Here is a 19,535-nt window from a genome sequence, read left to right as displayed (position 1 = left end):
ATAATGATTATGTTTTCTGTCATTTACCATGTATTTAAACATTTAGTAATCCGAAAATTTGATTTATATCTTCACAACAAATGTGAAGCAAAAGATAAAACTATGAGAAAATATTCAAAATTTGATCATTTCATCTGAATGTCTTAGTCTATAAGCTTCTTTTGGATAGTTTTGTGAGTTTTTGTCATACACTTCAGATTTTAAATTCTGAACATATAATAAAGAACATTGAATACATGCACTTCTCAAAACTAATTTTCATAGAAATATTATAACACAGAATAATCAGCATGAAAGAGTCATGGAATTATTATTAGTATATTAGTATATTAATAGTGAGAAACATAAATGGCATTTGTTTCACAACCATCCAAAGACAACATTTGTATATTTGCAGATTGAGATGTTTCAGACATAGGGACTATCTTTCAATCTAAATACATTTATTTCCCTACAGAACTTTATTTTTTTGTATTAGGACCTCGAGAAAATGAGTGATAAGAAAACCAGTAACCTAGGTTAATTGTTGTCTGGAATATGCCAATTTATTAAAATGTCAACCTAAAGTTGTGGCAAATGGCAGGCATTTCAAAAAACCCCTAAATATGGGATATTTTTTGCTGAATAAATTTAAATTATAACAGGAAACTATACATTACTTTTGAGAAAAAGCAATAACTCAAGCATTGATTTGGAACATGTTTTCTGATCATTGTGTGAAAACCCACAGGTTTAGCCTGTACTTGTCATTGACATATGAAGCAGGACAATCATACTGTTCAGCCAGTAAGAATTCCTAAGGTTTCCCCAGGGTAGTGGCTGTCTCCAAAGCTTCTGTAAAGCTATCACTCATTTTCTCCACTTATTTGCTGCTCAGACTCTATAGATCTTTATCTGTCAGCTATGCTGCTGCTGATTGGATGCCTCTCCAACATCACTCTTGGTGATTTAAAGAAACCTCACATCTTCCACAAGGCTGATAAATGGACTTTGCCAAAGGACTTACTAATATCATTGTCAGTATCAATTTGAAATACTAGAGTAGACATATCTAAGTCATCTGAAAAATCTATGTGGGAATATACCACAGCTTAACGATAGTGAAGAGAAGCTTATATAAATACCCTGGAGTTTCATTTCGCAAATGATGAGTGCTAGTAAACCTTTTCTTCATGTGACTTCTTATGCCTGTGTTGCCTCCTCTAACAGGGATTTAAACTCAATTGTTATGTGAAACAGTTTCATATCACTTTTTCATTTTAAAAATAACCATAACAGACTATACTATTAAATTCCTATAGGTAGAAATCTCTATAAATATTTTCTATTAAGACAGAGAAAATGTAAATCCATTTTTATTTTATTGCTAATTAATAGCATACAAGTTACAAAAAAGAGGAAATGAAGATTGGGTTTCAAATTTCTACAGGGTTTTATTTATGTTAATTCATATCCTTGACAATCAAACTCACCTATTATGCATATTTTGTTTTAAAAAAAACTATTAGCTATAGAAGGACCTATGATTTTTATATTATAATCTCTAAATATGTGTAGAAACTACTTTAGTCTTACTTGTTAAATTCTCAAATGACCAACACATTTCCATTGATCAAATTGTGTTACTATCTCTGCATCCTATTTCTTTTGTCTCAGTTATTACAATTTGCAAATGAATTTATTTTTACACTCTGATTATGTTTCTCTATTAAACTAAAAATAATACAAGGACAGAAGGCATGTATATTCTAACAGTAATATGTTTCCCAAGGATAGCACAATGCCGTGTAAATGGCAGGTGATTAAGTAGATCTTAAATAGATGGCTGAAGGAATGAGTGGTGAATGACTGTGTGATCTGAAAACTAATCACACTTTAATAGACTGAATTACCTTACTTGAGAGTGATTTTCAAGGCTTCTCTTATTTTATCCTTATGTCACATTGACAACCATTGTCTATTCTAATAAAGTGTAACTGTTTAGTCCAGTCCCTGATATTAGTTGGAGGAGGTTGGATGGAAGCCCGATGCCAGGGAAAGTCAAGTACAGCAAATCCCAAGCTATCCTTGAAATCCCCAAGTTTCAACAAGAGGATGAAGGCTTCTATGAATGCATCGCAGGTAACCTTCGCGGAAGAAACCTTGCGAAAGGTCAACTCATTTTTTATGGTGAGTAAATAGAATTGCAAAATGTGTGAATTTTTACTGCGCTTCAGAGCAAATAGGAGAAGTCATTAATATATTGTGGACATATATCATGGGAAAAATTGGAAAGGCACATTTCCAGTTGAGTGATAAGTTCTGTGATTGACATGTGCGGTAATTGTTTGTAAAAATTGGTATCTTATTGGAGAAAGTGCTTGTGGCACAAATAATAGGACCTGAATTCAAATCTCCATCAACCACATAAAAAGATGTACATAGGATTACATGCATTCAATTCCCTGTGTGGGAAGACTAATCAATAGTCTATCTGAGGAGATTTTCCTAGTTTAGCCAACCAATGAGCTTCAACTTCAGAGAAAATTACTGCATCAAAAATAAGGTTGATGATGATACCCACTCAACATCCATCTCTGCACTCCATTTATGAATGTATGAACATGCACAAGCATAAACATATGCACATAGAGCCACACAATAACATAAATTTCAACACAGTCTATGCATAACATTGTTTATTAGAGTTGACTGAAGAATGTCAGCAATTTCGTGTTAACGACTATAAAGCTTGTCACACAAGGTTTTCATGACAAAAATATACTTCGCATAGAATATTCAGTCGTAGCCTATGGCAATCTTAATTAATATTCTCAATAGGATTTACAAGCAAAGGAAAAAATGAATAGAAAAATAGACTGAATGGCAGAATACATTTTATTCCTTATACGTTTTCAGTACTTGTCTGCCCATCTGAAGATAACAGAAAAATCAGTTCATTGCCTCAATGAAAATCAGCTTTGCCCTAGTTTCTAAAATATCATTTGAGCTAAAGATACTTTGCGATATAATAAATGCATATATTATTCAAATATTATCTTTTTATCTTGTTTCATACAAACCAAAATAAGAATGTCTTTGAATTTTTCTATTTTTGTTATTTTATATGGATTTTTTTCCATGCACCACATTTATGCCTGTTGCCTAAGACACCAAAAGAAAGTGTTGAATTCCTCACTGTCAAATAAGTGGTGAGACTCAAGCATGAATCTTCTGGAAGACTAGCCAGTACTTCTAATTGCTGAGTCATCTTCTCAGAACCACTAAACCTATAAAATATATCAAAGAATTATCAAACTATTTGTTGATTCTAAGATCGAGAACTCTCAGAAACTGTATTGTTCAATGATAGTTATTGAAATAATATTTGAATAATCTGAAAAGTTTATTGTAATTATCCCATAGTTTTAATAACTGGATATACTGTGAGGACAACATATGTGCCTTTGGATTTATTATTTTCCATTTTATTTAGGAGTTCCTATTTTAACCTGAAGTGAAAGTTGTTTCTTATAAATAGAATAATTTTCCTTGTTGTTATTGTTCTACAATTTTATTGATGCTTGCCAAGAAAATTAATTTGATTTTTCAGTAGGATTTGATTCTTAAGGACATTTTTGTCAGGAGGTGTCTTTGGCAATGTATTAGTAAAGAAAGAACTGAGAGTTTTACCACACACACAAAAAAAAACTAAAGGCTTCAGCTCAGTTTTGATAAAAAATATTTCATATTGTTTATATAACAGAAAAGGCTACAGCTAAGTGATGAATCAGAATAAAATTATCTGTAGACTAAATTAACAACAAACTATACTTTATGTATGTATGATATTCAACTTCAAGGTCAAAGCCTTGAAGACTCATCTAAACCTGGACACTTTTTACTTGACTATAGTTTTTAACATAATGATCCCAGTCCAGCTCACTAGTCAACTGTTCTATGATTACTACCATTCCTTTTGGAAGAAAAATAAACAACTGATGGGTTAAATAATCACTATGCATTAGAGCCACATATTAATTTATACGTCAAAATATGAAGATATGTCAACTCATGTTAGAACTGAATAATACTTGAAAATCAAGAAGGAGTTTCCAGCTAGGTGATGGTGGTCCACACCTTTAATCCCAGCCCTTGGAAGGCAGAGACAGGTGGATCTCTGTGAGTTCGAGGGTAGCCTTATCTACAGAGCAAATTCCAGGATAGGCTCCAAAGCTACACAGAGAAATCCTGTCTCAAAAAAAAAAAAACAATAAAAAGAAAGAAAAGAAGAAAGAGGGAGGGAGGGAGGGATGGAGGGAGGGAGGGAGGGAGGGAGGGATGGAGGGAGGGAGGGAGGAAGGGAGAAGAAAGAAAAAATTTCCATTTTATTATACTGATGAGCTTAAGCTACAAATCGAAAGAGCAACATTGTATATCCTTCTGCATTCTGTATTTTAACCTCTGAAATTTGCCTTTAAGGTATTACTATAATTACAGTGATTATAATATATTTTAAATAGTTACTTGATGTTATATAGCTAGCAGTGGGAAAGAATTATCTGAAACTCAAGCTTATATGGTAAACCCAAGTTATTAAATGATTTTCCCTATATTTCTTATATAGACAGACATTTAAGACCTTTCTCATTAAAATGATAAGAGTCAATGAATATGTACATTAAATAAGTGTACATGTCTTAATGTTGCAATTTTACAGTAATCAATATGTGTGCACCTATATGCTATGTATGGTGTTGTATTTTGAAACTTGAGGAAAAAAATTAGATTTAAGAGAATGTGCTGCTGTTGCAGAGACCTGATATCAATTCCCAGAACATATTTCAGGCAGGTAGCAAGAGGCAATCTGTAACTCCAGCTCCATGTGGATCTGACACCTCTGACTTCTGTACATTCCCCTACACAGACACACACACACACATCATATAAATATACTTATACTATATTTTTCATATAATTTAAAGTGATAATGGTAAATCTTTTAAATTTAGATCTTAAACTTTACAAGCTATGGATTTGTACACAAAAATGCAGTTTTCCTTAGGCCAAACATCTATCCCCATATTTTTTTCATAAATATTTACAAATTATATTAGCACAGAGAAAGAAGTTTCAGTTTTTGTCAGTGCATTGGGTTGTTAGAAGCCTTGCTGTGATTTGTTTCTCAGGGCTTCAAGAGATATGTTCTAAAATTGGAAATAGATCTGATTTCCACAGGAGATAATCATAGACTGAGTTTTACCACCCAGGGATACCATGACTTCTTCTATTTGGTGACCAGCTCCCTGCAGAGCCTTAATGGAGGCATGTATCACAGTAGAGAAGCCTGGAATCAGATACACGGCTTTTGTGGTATATAACATTTTAACTCCACATAGCCCCATTCCTTCCTCTGCTTGCTGCAGTGGGTGCAGCATCACATGTTATAGGGCTGAACGAGTCTGGTAGTGAAGGCATGCTAAGCACCTCATTTCATCGTCATGCTTTTCTATTTTATTTTATTTTGCTTTTTCAACAGTCAGCTCAGTACTATTGAAACCATAAACAGGATGCATAGTAGTTTATCCTTAGATGATTGTAGCCAGGAACCAAGGAATACTTGTTTCCGTGCCTCCCTTTGATTTCCCTAGGTAGACAGTTCAGGAAGATATATTAGAAGTGTGTTTAAAATAAAACAGCCCTTGTTTTTGGCTTAGTGAATAACTCCTCTTCCATTGGCTTTGTTTCTGTGCAAGCTGAAGAATCTTAGCCTCAGACTTCTCCATTGTAGGAGCACTCACTGAAAGGTAGTGCTTTCCTTTGTTCAGTGATTATAATTTGGCTCCTGAATTTTTAAAATGACATCTTGAAAAGGTTACCTGATATCTCTGCAAAATTCTTGAGACATTGAACCTGTGGAAGCCAGAGAAAAAGGCAGTGGTGAGCTCTTGATATGGCTTCTGGGAACCTACACTAAAATAATTGCAGAAGTGTCAAACATCTAGCTAGACTTACCCAGAGATTTCAAGGAAAGGCGGGATTTCTGTCTTTCATAAGGATACAAGGACAGAACTAAAGGAGATATGAGATGAACAACTGTGTACAGGGTTCAAGTACTGTAATGGAAAGACCATATATGCTAATACATTTAATGTGTACCCAGCTGTCTACCTGAATGACAGTAAGGCATCTTTTCTTTTATATTTGATATACTAGTTGCTTTATGCCTACTCCTGTGCATAACTTGTTTAGATCAGAAAATGAATTTTATCAAACTCCATGTGTGGATTTAAAGTTAAGTATTTTACTTTAGTAAGTTGTAGTACAACTCCCAAAGTCTACATTAATTCTTAAGAACCCAAAGGATACTGGGTTATCTTTAAAAAAGTGGAGGCTCACATTTATGTTTTGTTAAGATTTTGTGGTGAATTATTTCTGGTTCACCTACATTTTTCTTTTTGTTAGCTTTGAACTTATATATTTATCAAGAAATTGCCTTCAAAGTGTTTAAATGTAGTCATCACTTCTCAATTGACTATGCACCATGATTTAGCACGGCAATATTCTTTAGCTGTCTTCTGAATTTTGACCTTTACTCAGAATTTACAAGTTGTTGCACAGGTGCAGCAAAATGACAGACAGCAACCTTTAGTTTGAGCCAAATATGGGGTGATAATTGTGACCGTTGCCCCGCTAGACTCGTGCATTCCTCCCCTCCCCTCCACTCCACTCCCCTTCTCTCCCCGCTTATCCCCTCCCAATTCTTACATACTCTAATGGCAGTTCACCAGGTCACTAAGAACTTGGAACATACTGTATTACTTACTTGATATTCTTGATTCTGTTTACTTTTTTTTAAACAGCCCCTCCAGAATGGGAACAGAAAATCCAAAATACATACCTTTCTATCTATGACAGCTTGTTTTGGGAATGCAAAGCTACTGGAAAGCCAAATCCTTGGTACACATGGCTAAAGAATGGTGAACGCCTCAATCCAGAGGTAAGTAGCTATATGTTAGAAATTCATTCCATTATAGCACATTTTGTTAGAATAACAGTCATTCCCAGTAGCAGCTCATGTCTTTGTAGTATTCAGTGAACTCCAGAGCATAAAGCTTACATTTATGTAATCCTTAAACAAACCCAGAGCAAGTAAAGGGTGTTGGGATTAAACACTTGGACATACTAGCAGTTAGTGATGAGTTCACATCTAGATGACATTAGGACATGCTCAGGAAGCATTAATTGGAATCTGTGGGATAATAATAAAGGAGAAGAAAAGAAACAGAAAGAAGGGAGCATGAAGTTGGAAGAGGATATTTGGGATGGATATGGGGGAGTTACAGTGGGGGAACTGTGGGGGGTATTATCAGGAAACATTTTAGAAAGCATGAAATCTCAAGAAATAAATAAAATATTCTAAACAGTAAGAAACTAAAAAGAGTGTATCACCATCAAAGTTTACAATTGATGAGCTGCCCTGTGTGTTAGGTCTTCTACCTTGTTGTTTTCTGTACATTGCTTTGTCAAGATAATGTGAGAGAGATAGATAGTGATCATTCCTTCAAATATATGAAGAACTGTATTTAGAGAGGCTGAGACACTTGTCTGAAGTTGTAAAGCAGCTACTGAAGTTAAAATTAGCTTTCAGAACAGTACCTGTGGCTACCAGACAAGGAACACAGAGAAGTGAAACAGTTTTCCAAGGTTATTGAACAGTAAGTAGAAGATGTAGTCTGCTAAACTTTGTCTAGTAGAAGGACTCAGACTCTGAGTTGATACACACTCTCCCACTTCTAGAAACTGTGATGGCTATCCTTACTCCATAAGAAAAGATCTGAGGCTTTGTACACATTTCAAGTATAAACATATTTTCTCTTATGGTACCTATTCCATGAGAGTATTTTACCCTTATCAAATTCTCCAGATAATAGTGTTAATGTATTTTATTTGTACATGGATCCATAACCAGAGTCATAAAGAATATATTGTTTGGAAGCTGAAAACAATGTTGTGTGTGTGTGTGTGTGTGTGTGTGTGTGTGTGTCTGTGTGTGTCTGTGTGTGTGTGTGTGTTTAGTGGAACATTCCTACAGGATGCCTTTAGAATAAATTCTCTTTTTGTTTTTCTCTAACCCACTTATATTATCCTTAGAGAATGATAGTGGATTCATTGAAATGTTTAGTTTAGGTTATATATTTGCTATCAACTATTAACTTTGTTTACCAAAATACTATTTCAGTACCCTAAACAGTTCCTTGTAGCAGATGTTTGATGCTGAAGCAGGAGGTAAAGGAAGTTACAGAAAGGAAGGCTGTGGCTTCTCTAACTTAGAACTTGAGCAACATATTGTAACATCATCACATTTCCAGAGTGGTGGAACTTTCTAAATCATTTTGAATATCATAGAAGTGACAGTTTCGTATATTCCATTGAGAGGCTGCCAATCTACACAGAAATGATGTAACATAGATTATTCCAGTGCCCCAAAAAATTAATCCACAAATATTATGCTTTGTACTTTTTTATCTTTAGAAAGTTACTCAGGATCTTGAAGTGAAAGTTCTCAACGTTAGGGAAAAATGTTTTCCATTAATATATTTTGTGCAAGAGAATGCTTACATTAACAATGGAACATCTTTTATATTAAAGCAAAACACCTTTTGATGGCTCTTCCTTTATTAGGAGAGAATTCAGATTGAAAATGGAACTCTTATCATCACCATGCTGAATGTGTCAGACTCCGGGATCTACCAATGTGCGGCAGAAAACAAATACCAGACAATTTATGCAAATGCAGAATTGAGAGTTTTAGGTAAGCCATTCATTTATATCCAGGAAATTTGAAACTAAACCTTACATCCTGCTTTTTATATGTCATCTGAACCTGATTCTTTTCCAGTGAACTAGAAATTACTATCTCTAAAAACAATGAGAAATATCTCAATTAGCCTTTTTTATTTAAAATTAGTTTATTCATTTTACATGCCACCCACAGTTCTCCCTTGCTGCCCTCTTCCACTTCCCCTTCCTCCCAACCCACCGCCATTCACTCCTCAGAAAGGGAAAGGCCTCCCATAGGGAGTAAACAAATTCTGGCAGGACCAATCCCCTCTCCCCTTGATCAAGGCTGGGCAAGAAAGACAGCCCAACAGAAAAAAAAAGGGGGCTCCAAAAAGCCAGCTCAAGCACCACAGATATGCCCTGATCCCACTGCCGGGGCTTCTCCAACAGACCAAGCTACACTACTGTTGCCCACATGCAGAGGGCCTAGTTCAGTGCCATATAGACTCCCCAGCAGTTGGTCTGGAGTCCATCAGTTCCCATGAGTTCCAGTCAACTGTCTCTGTAGATTTTTCCATCATGATCTTGCCCCCCCCTTGCTCATATAATCCCTCCTCCCTCTCTTTGACTGGACTCCAGGAGCTCAGCCTGGTGCTTGGCTGTGAATCTCTGCATCTGCTTCGTCAACTACTAGATACAGGTTCAATGCTGACAGGTTATTCTCCAATCTGGTTACAGAAGAAGGGCCATTCAGACACCATTTCCACCAATGCTAGTAGTCTTAGCTGGGGTCATGCTTGTTGATTCCTGGGAATTTCAATAGCATCAGGTTTCTCTCTAACTTCATAATGGCTCTCTCTATCAAGTTAGCTGTTTCATTGCTCTTCCACTCAGTCCCTTCCCCAACTCGACCATTCCCTTCCTTTCTCCCTCCCTCCCTCTCCATTCCCAGTTTACCCAGATCTCCTTTGTTTCCCCTTCTCAGGTCAATGCATGCATCCCTCTTAGGGTCTTCCTTGTTACCTAGCCTCTCTGAAGTTGTGGATTATAGTCTGATCCTTTGCTTTACATCTAGTATCCACTTATGAGTGAGTACATACCCTCTTTTGTCTTTCTGGGTCTGACTTACCTCACTCAGGTTGATTTTTTCTAGTTCCATCTATTTACCTGCTAAAAGATGTTTAAGGAATTACTCAATATCCTTAGTCAGTGAAATGCAAATTAAAACAACTCTGAGATACCATCTTACACCTGTCAGAATGGCTAAGACCAAAACCACTGAGGACAGATTATGTTGGAGAGCATATGGAGTGAGGGGAACACTCCTCCACTGATGGTAGAAGTGGAAACTTGTACAGCCTGCTTTGGAAATCAGTATGGAGATTTCTCTGACAACTGGGTATCATCTACTTGTTCATTCAAGTGTTATTTGTAATAGCCAGAACCTGTAAACAACTTAGATGCCGCTCAATCAAAGAATGGATTTTAAAAAATGTGGTTCATTTATACAACAGATAAATGAATGATAAATATTACTTAGCGGTTAAAACAATGCAAAATGAAACAAAAAAATGACATCATGAAATTTTCAGGCAAATGGATGGAACTCAATCATGTTTTTTATAACATAAAAGGGTTTTAACTATTTTTCCATTTTGGCACTACATTAGGTTTCCATCATTATATGTGTCCAAATTCAGCTGTGTTTTAATCAAGCAACTGGATTCTAGTGAGTGGTCTTGAAGACAAAACAGTGGGATCCAGAAGAAATCTTTTCAGCTACAAATATGAGCATGAGAAATATTTTCATCCACACAAGCATAAGAAAAGCAAGAAACTTAAGACATTGTGACTCTCTACCTCCGCTTACTTGTGCACTAGCTGTCAAGTAGTACACTGTAGCTAGGTGTGAACCCTTTCCTTCAAATGTGTAGATGTGTGGATTCAGGATGGCTATTGTAGCTGCAGTCCATATTCAGGTCAGGAGGAAAGGAAGGAGACAGCTCCTCTCATATCTATCTCTTATTTAAAAAGAATGATCCATTAAGATTTTATTCATTTCCTTAACTAAGACTCTTGTCACATTGTCATGCAGATATTGAAGAAAGCGTAGAACAAGGAAAACAATTCCTTAGAGGGGAAAATACTGAGGTTGGAACAATGTGAGATTGACACCTCATGAAATTCAAACAATGGTGTCTGCTGCAGTAGATAAGAGTGAGGTGTTTTTAACCCTGAGTTGATTAGAGACAGAAAGAATGAAGGAAACAAGAATAAAGTAAGACACCAAATATTATAGGCATTTGGGTGGCAGGCATCTTGTTTCTTCATTACTCATGACTATTTCATTGGGTATTTACTACTTCCCAGGCTCCAAGAAAAGATACTCAAATGAGAGTGACCCTCACCTTTACTGAACTTACACTTTCACTAGAAAATAGCCAGTTTTAAACTGAACTATTGGTATTCAGACACAAGGCAAACCAAATGGAACCTTAATTGAGAACACCCCTTTCAATCTTGGATCGTAAAAGCAAGTTGCATGGGCCAGATGCAGGCAGAGAAGCAATTGCTTTAAAAAGCCAAGAAGTCAGAAAACCCGAAATGTTTGAAAACTTCAGTTCAATTGGACTTTAGAAACTGAGATTAGACACACAGATCCAACTATCAGGAACATGGAAGGCTTAGGTGCTTCCCAAGTCCTCTTTTAGGTTCTCTTTTCAGTGAACTATTACTTATCTAACCTTGTAGGAACAAGACTAAGACTGACAAATGTGAGGTTTTTAAATTTCACTTTGCTCATCTAATTCTATTGAAGTCATATTATATTTCTCCACCTTAAATTTTCTAAAAGAAACTGGAAATAATGACAAAATACTTCTGCTTTGCTTCAATGATGTAAATCATGTATATACATTTTTTATCCATGCATATGTAAATATTGTGCAAATGTCTATGTATATGTGTGTATTGTGTACTTAAACTGGCCTTAAGTCAGCTTGAGTATATTAACTTTAATTTTGAATAAAAATGTTACATTTTATCCAGTGTGTTAGTTTAATTTTAAGTTAATGCATGTTAATTGAGTGATTTAATTAATCAATTTTTAATTTTTGCTTTTAGCCTCAGCTCCAGATTTCTCAAAAAAACCCATTAAAAAAATCTCAGTTGTTCAAGTTGGTGGTGACATTTCTATTGAATGCAAACCAAATGCCTTCCCTAAAGCGTCTATTTCTTGGAAAAGAGGAACAGAGAGCCTAAGGCAAAGTAAAAGGTAAGACATCTTTATAAGTACTTTTTTTTTGTATTTTATAATGTACCAACTCCCAAACCCAGCTTTTTCTTCTGTGATAAAGTTTCAGTGGAGTACCTCGAGATGCCAACGGTTTCACATCCTATGTAAACATAAGTAGCTATAAAGCTTGTTTGTGTAATTTGGCTGCAATATTTTCATTGCACATACTTATAATAGAGGTATATTTTTAAAATCCTTTAAGACCTTTTTCTATATTCAGTTTGAAGCCTTTTTCCTGACCCAGCCTGCTGAGAAATCAGCGAGAACATTATACAAAGGCAAGAGATACTCCTAGGCACACACCTGGTGCTATGGTTTTTAAATAGTCACACAGGTGTTCACCCCATGACTAAATGAATTCACCACATGAAAAAAAAAATAGTGTGGAGAGGTTCCTGTAGAGAAGCAGGAGAGGTTTCCTTCCAGAATGGTTGCAGGTGAGAAACTTGAAATCCTCACTTGAATGTTTTCTAGCACAGTGCAGCAGAATGGAATACTTTTTCTTTTTCAAACATATAATATGGTTCATTACATTGCTCTATAGATTCTTGTGTATAGGAAGGACAGTCAGACCACAGTTGGCAGCTGTATTTGAATGGCCCCTGTGTGTGACTGAGTCTTCCTGTTAAGAATGAACCATTGTGCACATATGAATTCATAGAGCTTTTCAACAAAAATATGTAGCAGTGACCCTTATCTGGCAAGACAGAGCACATGAAAGAAAAGCAAAATTCAATGGAAATGACTGGAACACAGACAAGGGGATGAGGTGGCTGACAAATACTACAAGCCTTTCTGGGGCAGGAGCTGCAGAGGAAGTCTCTGTAAGAATCTTAGCCTGCTGGCTGCTTATAAAATCAGGTAGTTATAGGACAGAAAGGGGTGGGTGAATTTGAAAAGTTGCCTTTGTTGTTCACAGTTGGATATTGCTAAGGGGTTAGCAGTAAGTAGATAAGGAATTTCAGGAGATGGATAAATGTCTTTGGTGGATGGCTTTTTCTTGGCGATCCACAGGACAGGAAAGGTGAAAAGCAGAGAGAGAACATTAGTCTGGAAAGTAGATTATTGTAGTTAAGGGTGTTGTCACAGCTCAGCTAAAATGGAGGAACCTTTACCCAATGACTTGGCACTGGATAAGTGTGCCCGTTTGTAGTTTTAGTGAAAGACTGGTTTGTGAGCTGTCACTTCACATGAACATTCACAACTTGATTTTGGTCAAGTGTTGCAAAAATAGATTCACTATGTAACATACTTAATATTGCAGGATAAGCTAGATATATGGATTTTGACAAAGAACCTCTGAAGATTTTTCTAGGGAAACAAACTTCAGAGGCTAGATGTGAGGACCTTGATTTGATATTGACATTCCTAATATTGCCCTTGTAGCCAAGGAAGAGAGAATAAAGGGGAGACAACAACAAACATCAGAAATTTGCACTGGTGCTGGTGGTTCTGCTGACTCTATCTGCTGTCCTTATAGCGCTCTCCAAATACCTGATGAAATGTTTGAGAGGAGGCATCATAGTGCCTTCCTTCATTCCTTAGCCTTGCCTTTATAAAAAGGTTTTATATCCCTGGATTAAAGACGTCCTAAAATAGAAATTCCCCCGAACTTTTAATGAATGAGTCACAATAGATGAATGAGTGGGTATTAGAGTCTTAGAGAGAGGCTTTACTTAGGGAAATGCCTCAACACAAAGGGACAGGCATGTTGGCTTATGGGAACAGAAAGGTGAAGATAACCTGCTGCTAGAGGCCAAACTGGCCTCCTCTGGGAAGTGACTGCAGAAGCCCCCTGTTGAACATCATAAAAGTTGCTTTCTGTGCATTTTACCTTTCACCCCTAAAATCAAATCACATTTTAAACATGCTGATGTAGAAGAATACTCCAGACCTACTTCCGCAGATCTAGATGTTATATATACTCTAGTGATGTGGATTCAGATATACTGATGAACGGTGCTGTGTTGGACAAAGTGGTTCTAAAGTGTGAAGCCAAAGAACAGGAAGAGATGACAGTGACCTTTAATGACCTTAAAAGGTATGTGTGAGGAAAGAATAAAGAGAATGTGAGAAACTGTGAGGAACTGATGGAAATGATTGTGGTGAAAGAAAATCCAGAAAGCAAAAGGGACATAAAATTTTCAAACATTTATTGCTTTCTTTTTATTTCTTTTGCCCCAGATAAAATCAGTCTTAGCCTCAGAGCAGTTAGTCGTGGTCACAGTATATTCAAGCTCACTTCATTGCAATGAAAGAATGAATGATCCTCTGGCCTCTTAACCTACAGAGTCTTTATAATAATATCTTCCACTAGTTTGGGGACTCCATTACACATTTTAACAATAAAATCAAACAAATTAAGTTCTGAATATACATTCTAAAAAATTGAAGAAATAATTGAGCCCTAGCAGGAGCTAATAATTACAGGTATCTGTATATATCTGATTTGTTGAGTACTAAACAGTAATTTGCAAAGGGCATGGAGTTAACTCCATGAGACATCATATCTCTGCAGGCTTTCTGCCTTGTTTCCTCATCTATTGTCTCCTGTACTCGCTGATTTCATTAAATGTGTGACTTCAAGCTGCTTATTGGAAAATACAGCATCTGTGCTTGTAGCAGTGACTTTTTTTTAATCAGGACTGCCAGCACACAATTAATGACATGGAAGCTTATTATTAGCTATGAAAACTTGGTCATTAGTTTAGGCTTCTTCCCCTAGTACTTATAACTTAAGTTAACTTGTCTTTCTCTTAATCTATGTTTTTCTACATGGCTCAGTTTCATCTATTCTCTACTCTATACCAAATCTCTTCAGTGTCTCACTGGGATCTCATTTGCAACACACATGCCTGGACTCCTTCTTCCCTTCTTCTCTCACCCCAGAATTCCTGCCTGCCCTCTCCTGCCTAGCTACTGGTCATTCAGGTCTTTATTATACCAATTACAGAAACACATCTTCTCACGGTGTAAAATATTCCACAGCATTCCATTCATGTTGTCTAAATAAAAAAGAAAGATTTTAACTCTAACATACTAAAACGTTATAAAATCAGAGTTAGTATCAGAAAGGATGACATTTACAATGTTCTATCCATTTGTATTTGGCAAATTTGGAGAAAGTACTGTATTATCTTATCTTTGTGAGTCCAAAGGTTTAAACCTAAACCACCTTTTAAATCATAACTTGTATTACCATCCTAAAAATATCTTTTTAGATCTTAGAATACCTTTTTAGATAAACAACTTAGCTTTTGTTTCTCAACCATATAAACTTTGAATCTCTCATGTAGGTTTTCTTTCTGAATTTGGAAAGAAGAAATATTGTAGCTATATAGCTATCTAGTTTTTTTTCCATTTATTTATTTATTAAAGATTTCTGTCTGTTCCCCGCCACCGCCTCCCATTTCCCTCCCCCTCCCCCAATCAAGTCCCTGTCCCTCATCAGCCCAAAGAGCAATCAGGGTTCCCTGCCCTATGGGAAGTCCAAGGACCACCCACCTCCAGCCAGGTCTAGTAAGGTGAGCATCCAAACTGCCTAGGCTCCCCCAAAACCAGTACGTGCAGTAGGATCAAAAACCCACTGCCATTGTTCTTGAGTTCTCAGTAGTCCTCATTGTCCACAATGTTCAGCTAGTCCGGTTTTATCCCAGGTTTTTTCAGACCCAGGACCGCTGGCCTTGGTGAGTTCCCGATAGAACATCTCCATTGTCTCAGTGTGTGGGTGCACCCCTCTCGGTCCTGAGTTCCTTGCTCGTGTTCTCTCTCCTTCTGCTCCTGATTTGGACCTTGAGATTTCAGTCCGGAGCAACAATGTGAGACTCTGTCTCTGTCTCCTTTTATTGCCTGATGAAGGTTAATATTCAGGAGGATGCCTATATGTTTTTCTTTGGGTTCTCCTTATTTAGCTTCTCTAGGATCACTAATTATAAGCTCAATGTCCTTTGTTTATGGCTAGAAACCAAATATGAGTGAGTACATCCCATGTTCCTCTTTTTGGGTCTGGCTTACCTCACTCAGGATAGTGTTTTCTATTTCCATCCATTGGTATGCAAAATTCAAGAAGTCCTTGTTTTTTACTGCTGAGTAGTACTCTAATATGTATACATTCCATACTTTCTTCATCTATTCTTCCATTGAAGGGCATCTAGGTTGTTTCCAGGTTCTGGCTATTACAAACAATGCTGCTATGAAGATAGTAGAGCATATACTTTTGTTTTATGATAGGGCCTCTCTTGGGTATATTCCCAAGAGTGGTATTGCTGGGTCCAGGGGTAGGTTGATGGGCACAGGAGACCACTTCTTACGTATAACCCCAGCAGCACAGACATTAAGGGCCTCACTGAATAAATGGGACCTCCTGAGACTGAGAAGCTTCAGTAAAGCAAAGACACTGTCACTAGGACACAAAGGCAACCCACTGACTGGGAGAAGATTTTCACCAACCCTGCAACTGACAAAGGTCTGATCTCCAAAATATATAAAGAACTCAAGAAACTAGACCATAAAAATCTAATCAACCCAATTATAAAATGGGGCACTGAGCTGAACAGAGAATTCTTAACAGAAGAAGTTCAAATGGCCAAAAGACACTTAAGGTCATGCTCAACTTTCTTAGCGATCAGGTAAATGCAAACCAAGACAACTTTGAGATACCATCTTACACCTGTCAGAATGGCTAAAATCAGAAACACCAATGATAGCCTTTGCTGGAGAGGTTGTGGAGAAAGGGGTACCCTCATCCATTGCTGGTGGGAATGCAAACTTGTCCAACCACTTTGGAAAGCAGTGTGGTGGTTTCTCAGGAAATTCAGGATCAACTTACCCCTGGACCCAGCTATCTAGTTTTTAATCACATCAAAGAGAAGGTAGAATAGTACCTGAGTAAACAAGAAGTGTAGAGCAAATAACTTCCAAACTATAGAAATAACAGAAAAAGGTGGTTGCCTGGACAGTCACCAAGGTTTGTTTTCAATGTTGGGGCATTCATCTTTGACCTAAAGGCAAAGAAAGAATAACTGATAGACTTTTTTCTGAAATAGGAGTTTTGATAAGTTCCCTACCCTGTCTTGGTAAAGTTTGGCATTCACCTTCTTTTTGTGCCCTATTCATTAAATCTGAGCAGCTTATTGTCAACAGTAGGGGTAAGGGAAGTTTCTTGCCCAGATGGCTAGTTTCTCTGCATTTAATGCAAACTCCATATGGAGGTTCATTGATGACTGTCCTCCCATTTTGAAATTAATTGGCGCTACCAATAGCAGATATGTCTCACTGTCATGAAAAGTCTTGTTAGTAAATCATCTTAATTGCCAAAAATGTATTTCTTTGAAGGTATTTGGAGATCATCTGTCTATCTAAAATATTCTTCTGTTTGATATTGAACATACCTATATGACTACATGTTTGTTTATTATAGGTGACTAACTACTAAGCTACATTTCTTATTTATCCTAAACAGTTTTTAGTAATAACCTTTGAGGACTAGAACTATACATTATATTTTAAATGAGCTGCATAGGTACAATGCCTTAAACAACAGTAGAGTCATATATACAGTTTTTTATAACAAAATAACATTAATTTTATATGAATATACAAAATAATACCTATGTAAAATATTTGAGCATAATAATTGTTTTTTAATTTAAACACAGATTCAATAATCTGTACTTTTTTCTATCATCTTTATATTCCCCCATTTAATTACAGAAAGAGATCCTTAAATCCACCTCTTTTGTTCAATATTTTTTTCTAACCATGACCAGTAACTAATGCCCCTAAATGATGGCACACAATCCCTGAGCAACCAGAAATCATCCACCCCACTTTGGAAATGTGGACATCATGTTCTCTATATTGCTTCCTGCTGTCTGGGGATAGCAGCACTTTTAAGGGATCCTGAGAATACAGAGATAATGGTCAAGTCTTGAGAAAACTAACTATTATTTTTGTTTAATCTCTCTGTGTGGCAAAAGTTTATCTTAAGTCCTGTTTTGAGTATTCTGTAAGGTTAGATGATCTCAACTAGTAGTTTTGAAGCTATTTTGGATGAAGAATTTTGAGAAAATTTCAATAGAGACATTCTGAGAGTCTGGATTCCCTGGGCTATTTGTTGTCATTGATGTCTGGTCCATTTGTTCTGAAAACACAACAAGAAAATGCATAAACTTTTAAAGGTACCATACATATTTGCATTAACATAAGTATAGAATGTATAGTGTACACAAGTCAGGTAAGATAATTTTCTGTCTTGTGTTTGAACAGGTAAAAGGCATCTCTCAACTTTGTAAGTCTGTTTGGACTGATTAACCAAACTGTAATATGTATCTCCGTCCATGGGATGTGTAGTGAGTGGGGCCATTTCTCTGTAGCTCTGTGGATCGTTCAGGTTTATTCTCAATATAACAACTGGGTTTTTATTAATAACAGAATAAATTTGATAATCATTATATAGGCTGCCATTTGTATTAGCTTAATGTATTTCCTGTGGTCTTCTCATAAGGACTTTCAAAAAAGTTGAAAGTAAAAAAATAAAATAATATGCAGTATTATAGAAAGAACAAAAGGAAAATGTAGGGTAGGAGACGGGAAAGACAGGAAAAGTAAAGGAAATTAATTGGAAGGAGAGAAAACATTAGGAATGCTGTTCCATAGCATATCATAGAAGATGAGTTGACTTCTCTACACTGTTTCGTTTTGAGTATACATTTGAGACATTTAACAAAGGCCTCCTTGTATAAATGTGATGTAAAGAATAGCATTATTTAAAATAACAGATTCTGATGTTGTCTTTAACCCATCAGGTACAAGGTAGTTTCTTTCTTTTAAACTAATAGCCTGACTATGAGGAGGGAAATGAATAATTTTCCATATTCAGAAACCACTTTTTCAGGCCATTGATGTTGGATGCAGAACATAATACCAGCAAAGTAATTATATTTAACTTGAAAATGGCTACCATAATGAAAAACAATTTCACAGAAAGAAAGTATTAATGTCCTAGGCATTGAAACAAATTATTCTGGCAATAGAATTGAAGTGGCCTTGAACTCACAAAGGTCCACTTGTCTCTTTCTCTCAATTGCTGGAATTAAAGACAGAGGCAGTCACCACTAGATTCACAAATTATTTCTAATTGCATCTAGAACATATAAAATAAGACTATTGGAATAACTGTATCTCAGTATATCTATCTACGTGTGTGTGTGTGTAGATTTTCAAGGCAATTGAAATTAAATTTTCTAAGAGCAAACAACAGAATTTTGGACACAATAGGTGGTTATAGATTATTTTTTAATTTAGATTTTAAAAGTCAATGTTAAATGTGTAGGTAGACATACTGTTGAATAGTCTGTTGTAAAGGGGAATGACAGACTATTGATCCAATTTTTCAATTTGTATAAAGTCACGTCCTGAACTTAAACAAGTCACATAGAGTTCCCGTGCATGTTCTTAATGTCATTCCAAATTCATC

General features: G+C 36.2%; 1 protein-coding gene across 7 annotated transcripts in view; it reads left to right on the top strand.

Annotated features, from left to right (window-relative positions):
• Cntn6 (contactin 6) overlaps positions 1–19,535 on the top strand; it is a 342,570-nt gene that overhangs the window by 247,968 nt on the left and 75,067 nt on the right. For 5 of the 7 annotated variants that reach the window (XM_075983306.1, XM_075983312.1, XM_075983307.1 and 2 more), the window contains 4 exons: positions 1,985–2,169; positions 6,843–6,979; positions 8,665–8,794; positions 11,887–12,037. In XM_075983306.1, the coding sequence (XP_075839421.1) occupies positions 1,985–2,169; positions 6,843–6,979; positions 8,665–8,794; positions 11,887–12,037 (603 nt within the window). Of the gene's footprint in view, positions 1–1,971; positions 2,170–6,842; positions 6,980–8,664; positions 8,795–11,886; positions 12,038–19,535 lie in introns of all 7 variants that reach the window. The other 2 variants (XM_075983309.1, XM_075983313.1) reach the window with 2 other exon arrangements.

Source organism: Microtus pennsylvanicus, chromosome 8 (genome assembly GCF_037038515.1).
Source record: "Microtus pennsylvanicus isolate mMicPen1 chromosome 8, mMicPen1.hap1, whole genome shotgun sequence".
Taxonomy (NCBI): Eukaryota; Metazoa; Chordata; class Mammalia; order Rodentia; family Cricetidae; genus Microtus; species Microtus pennsylvanicus.
This window is presented reverse-complemented; position numbering and strand designations above follow the sequence as displayed.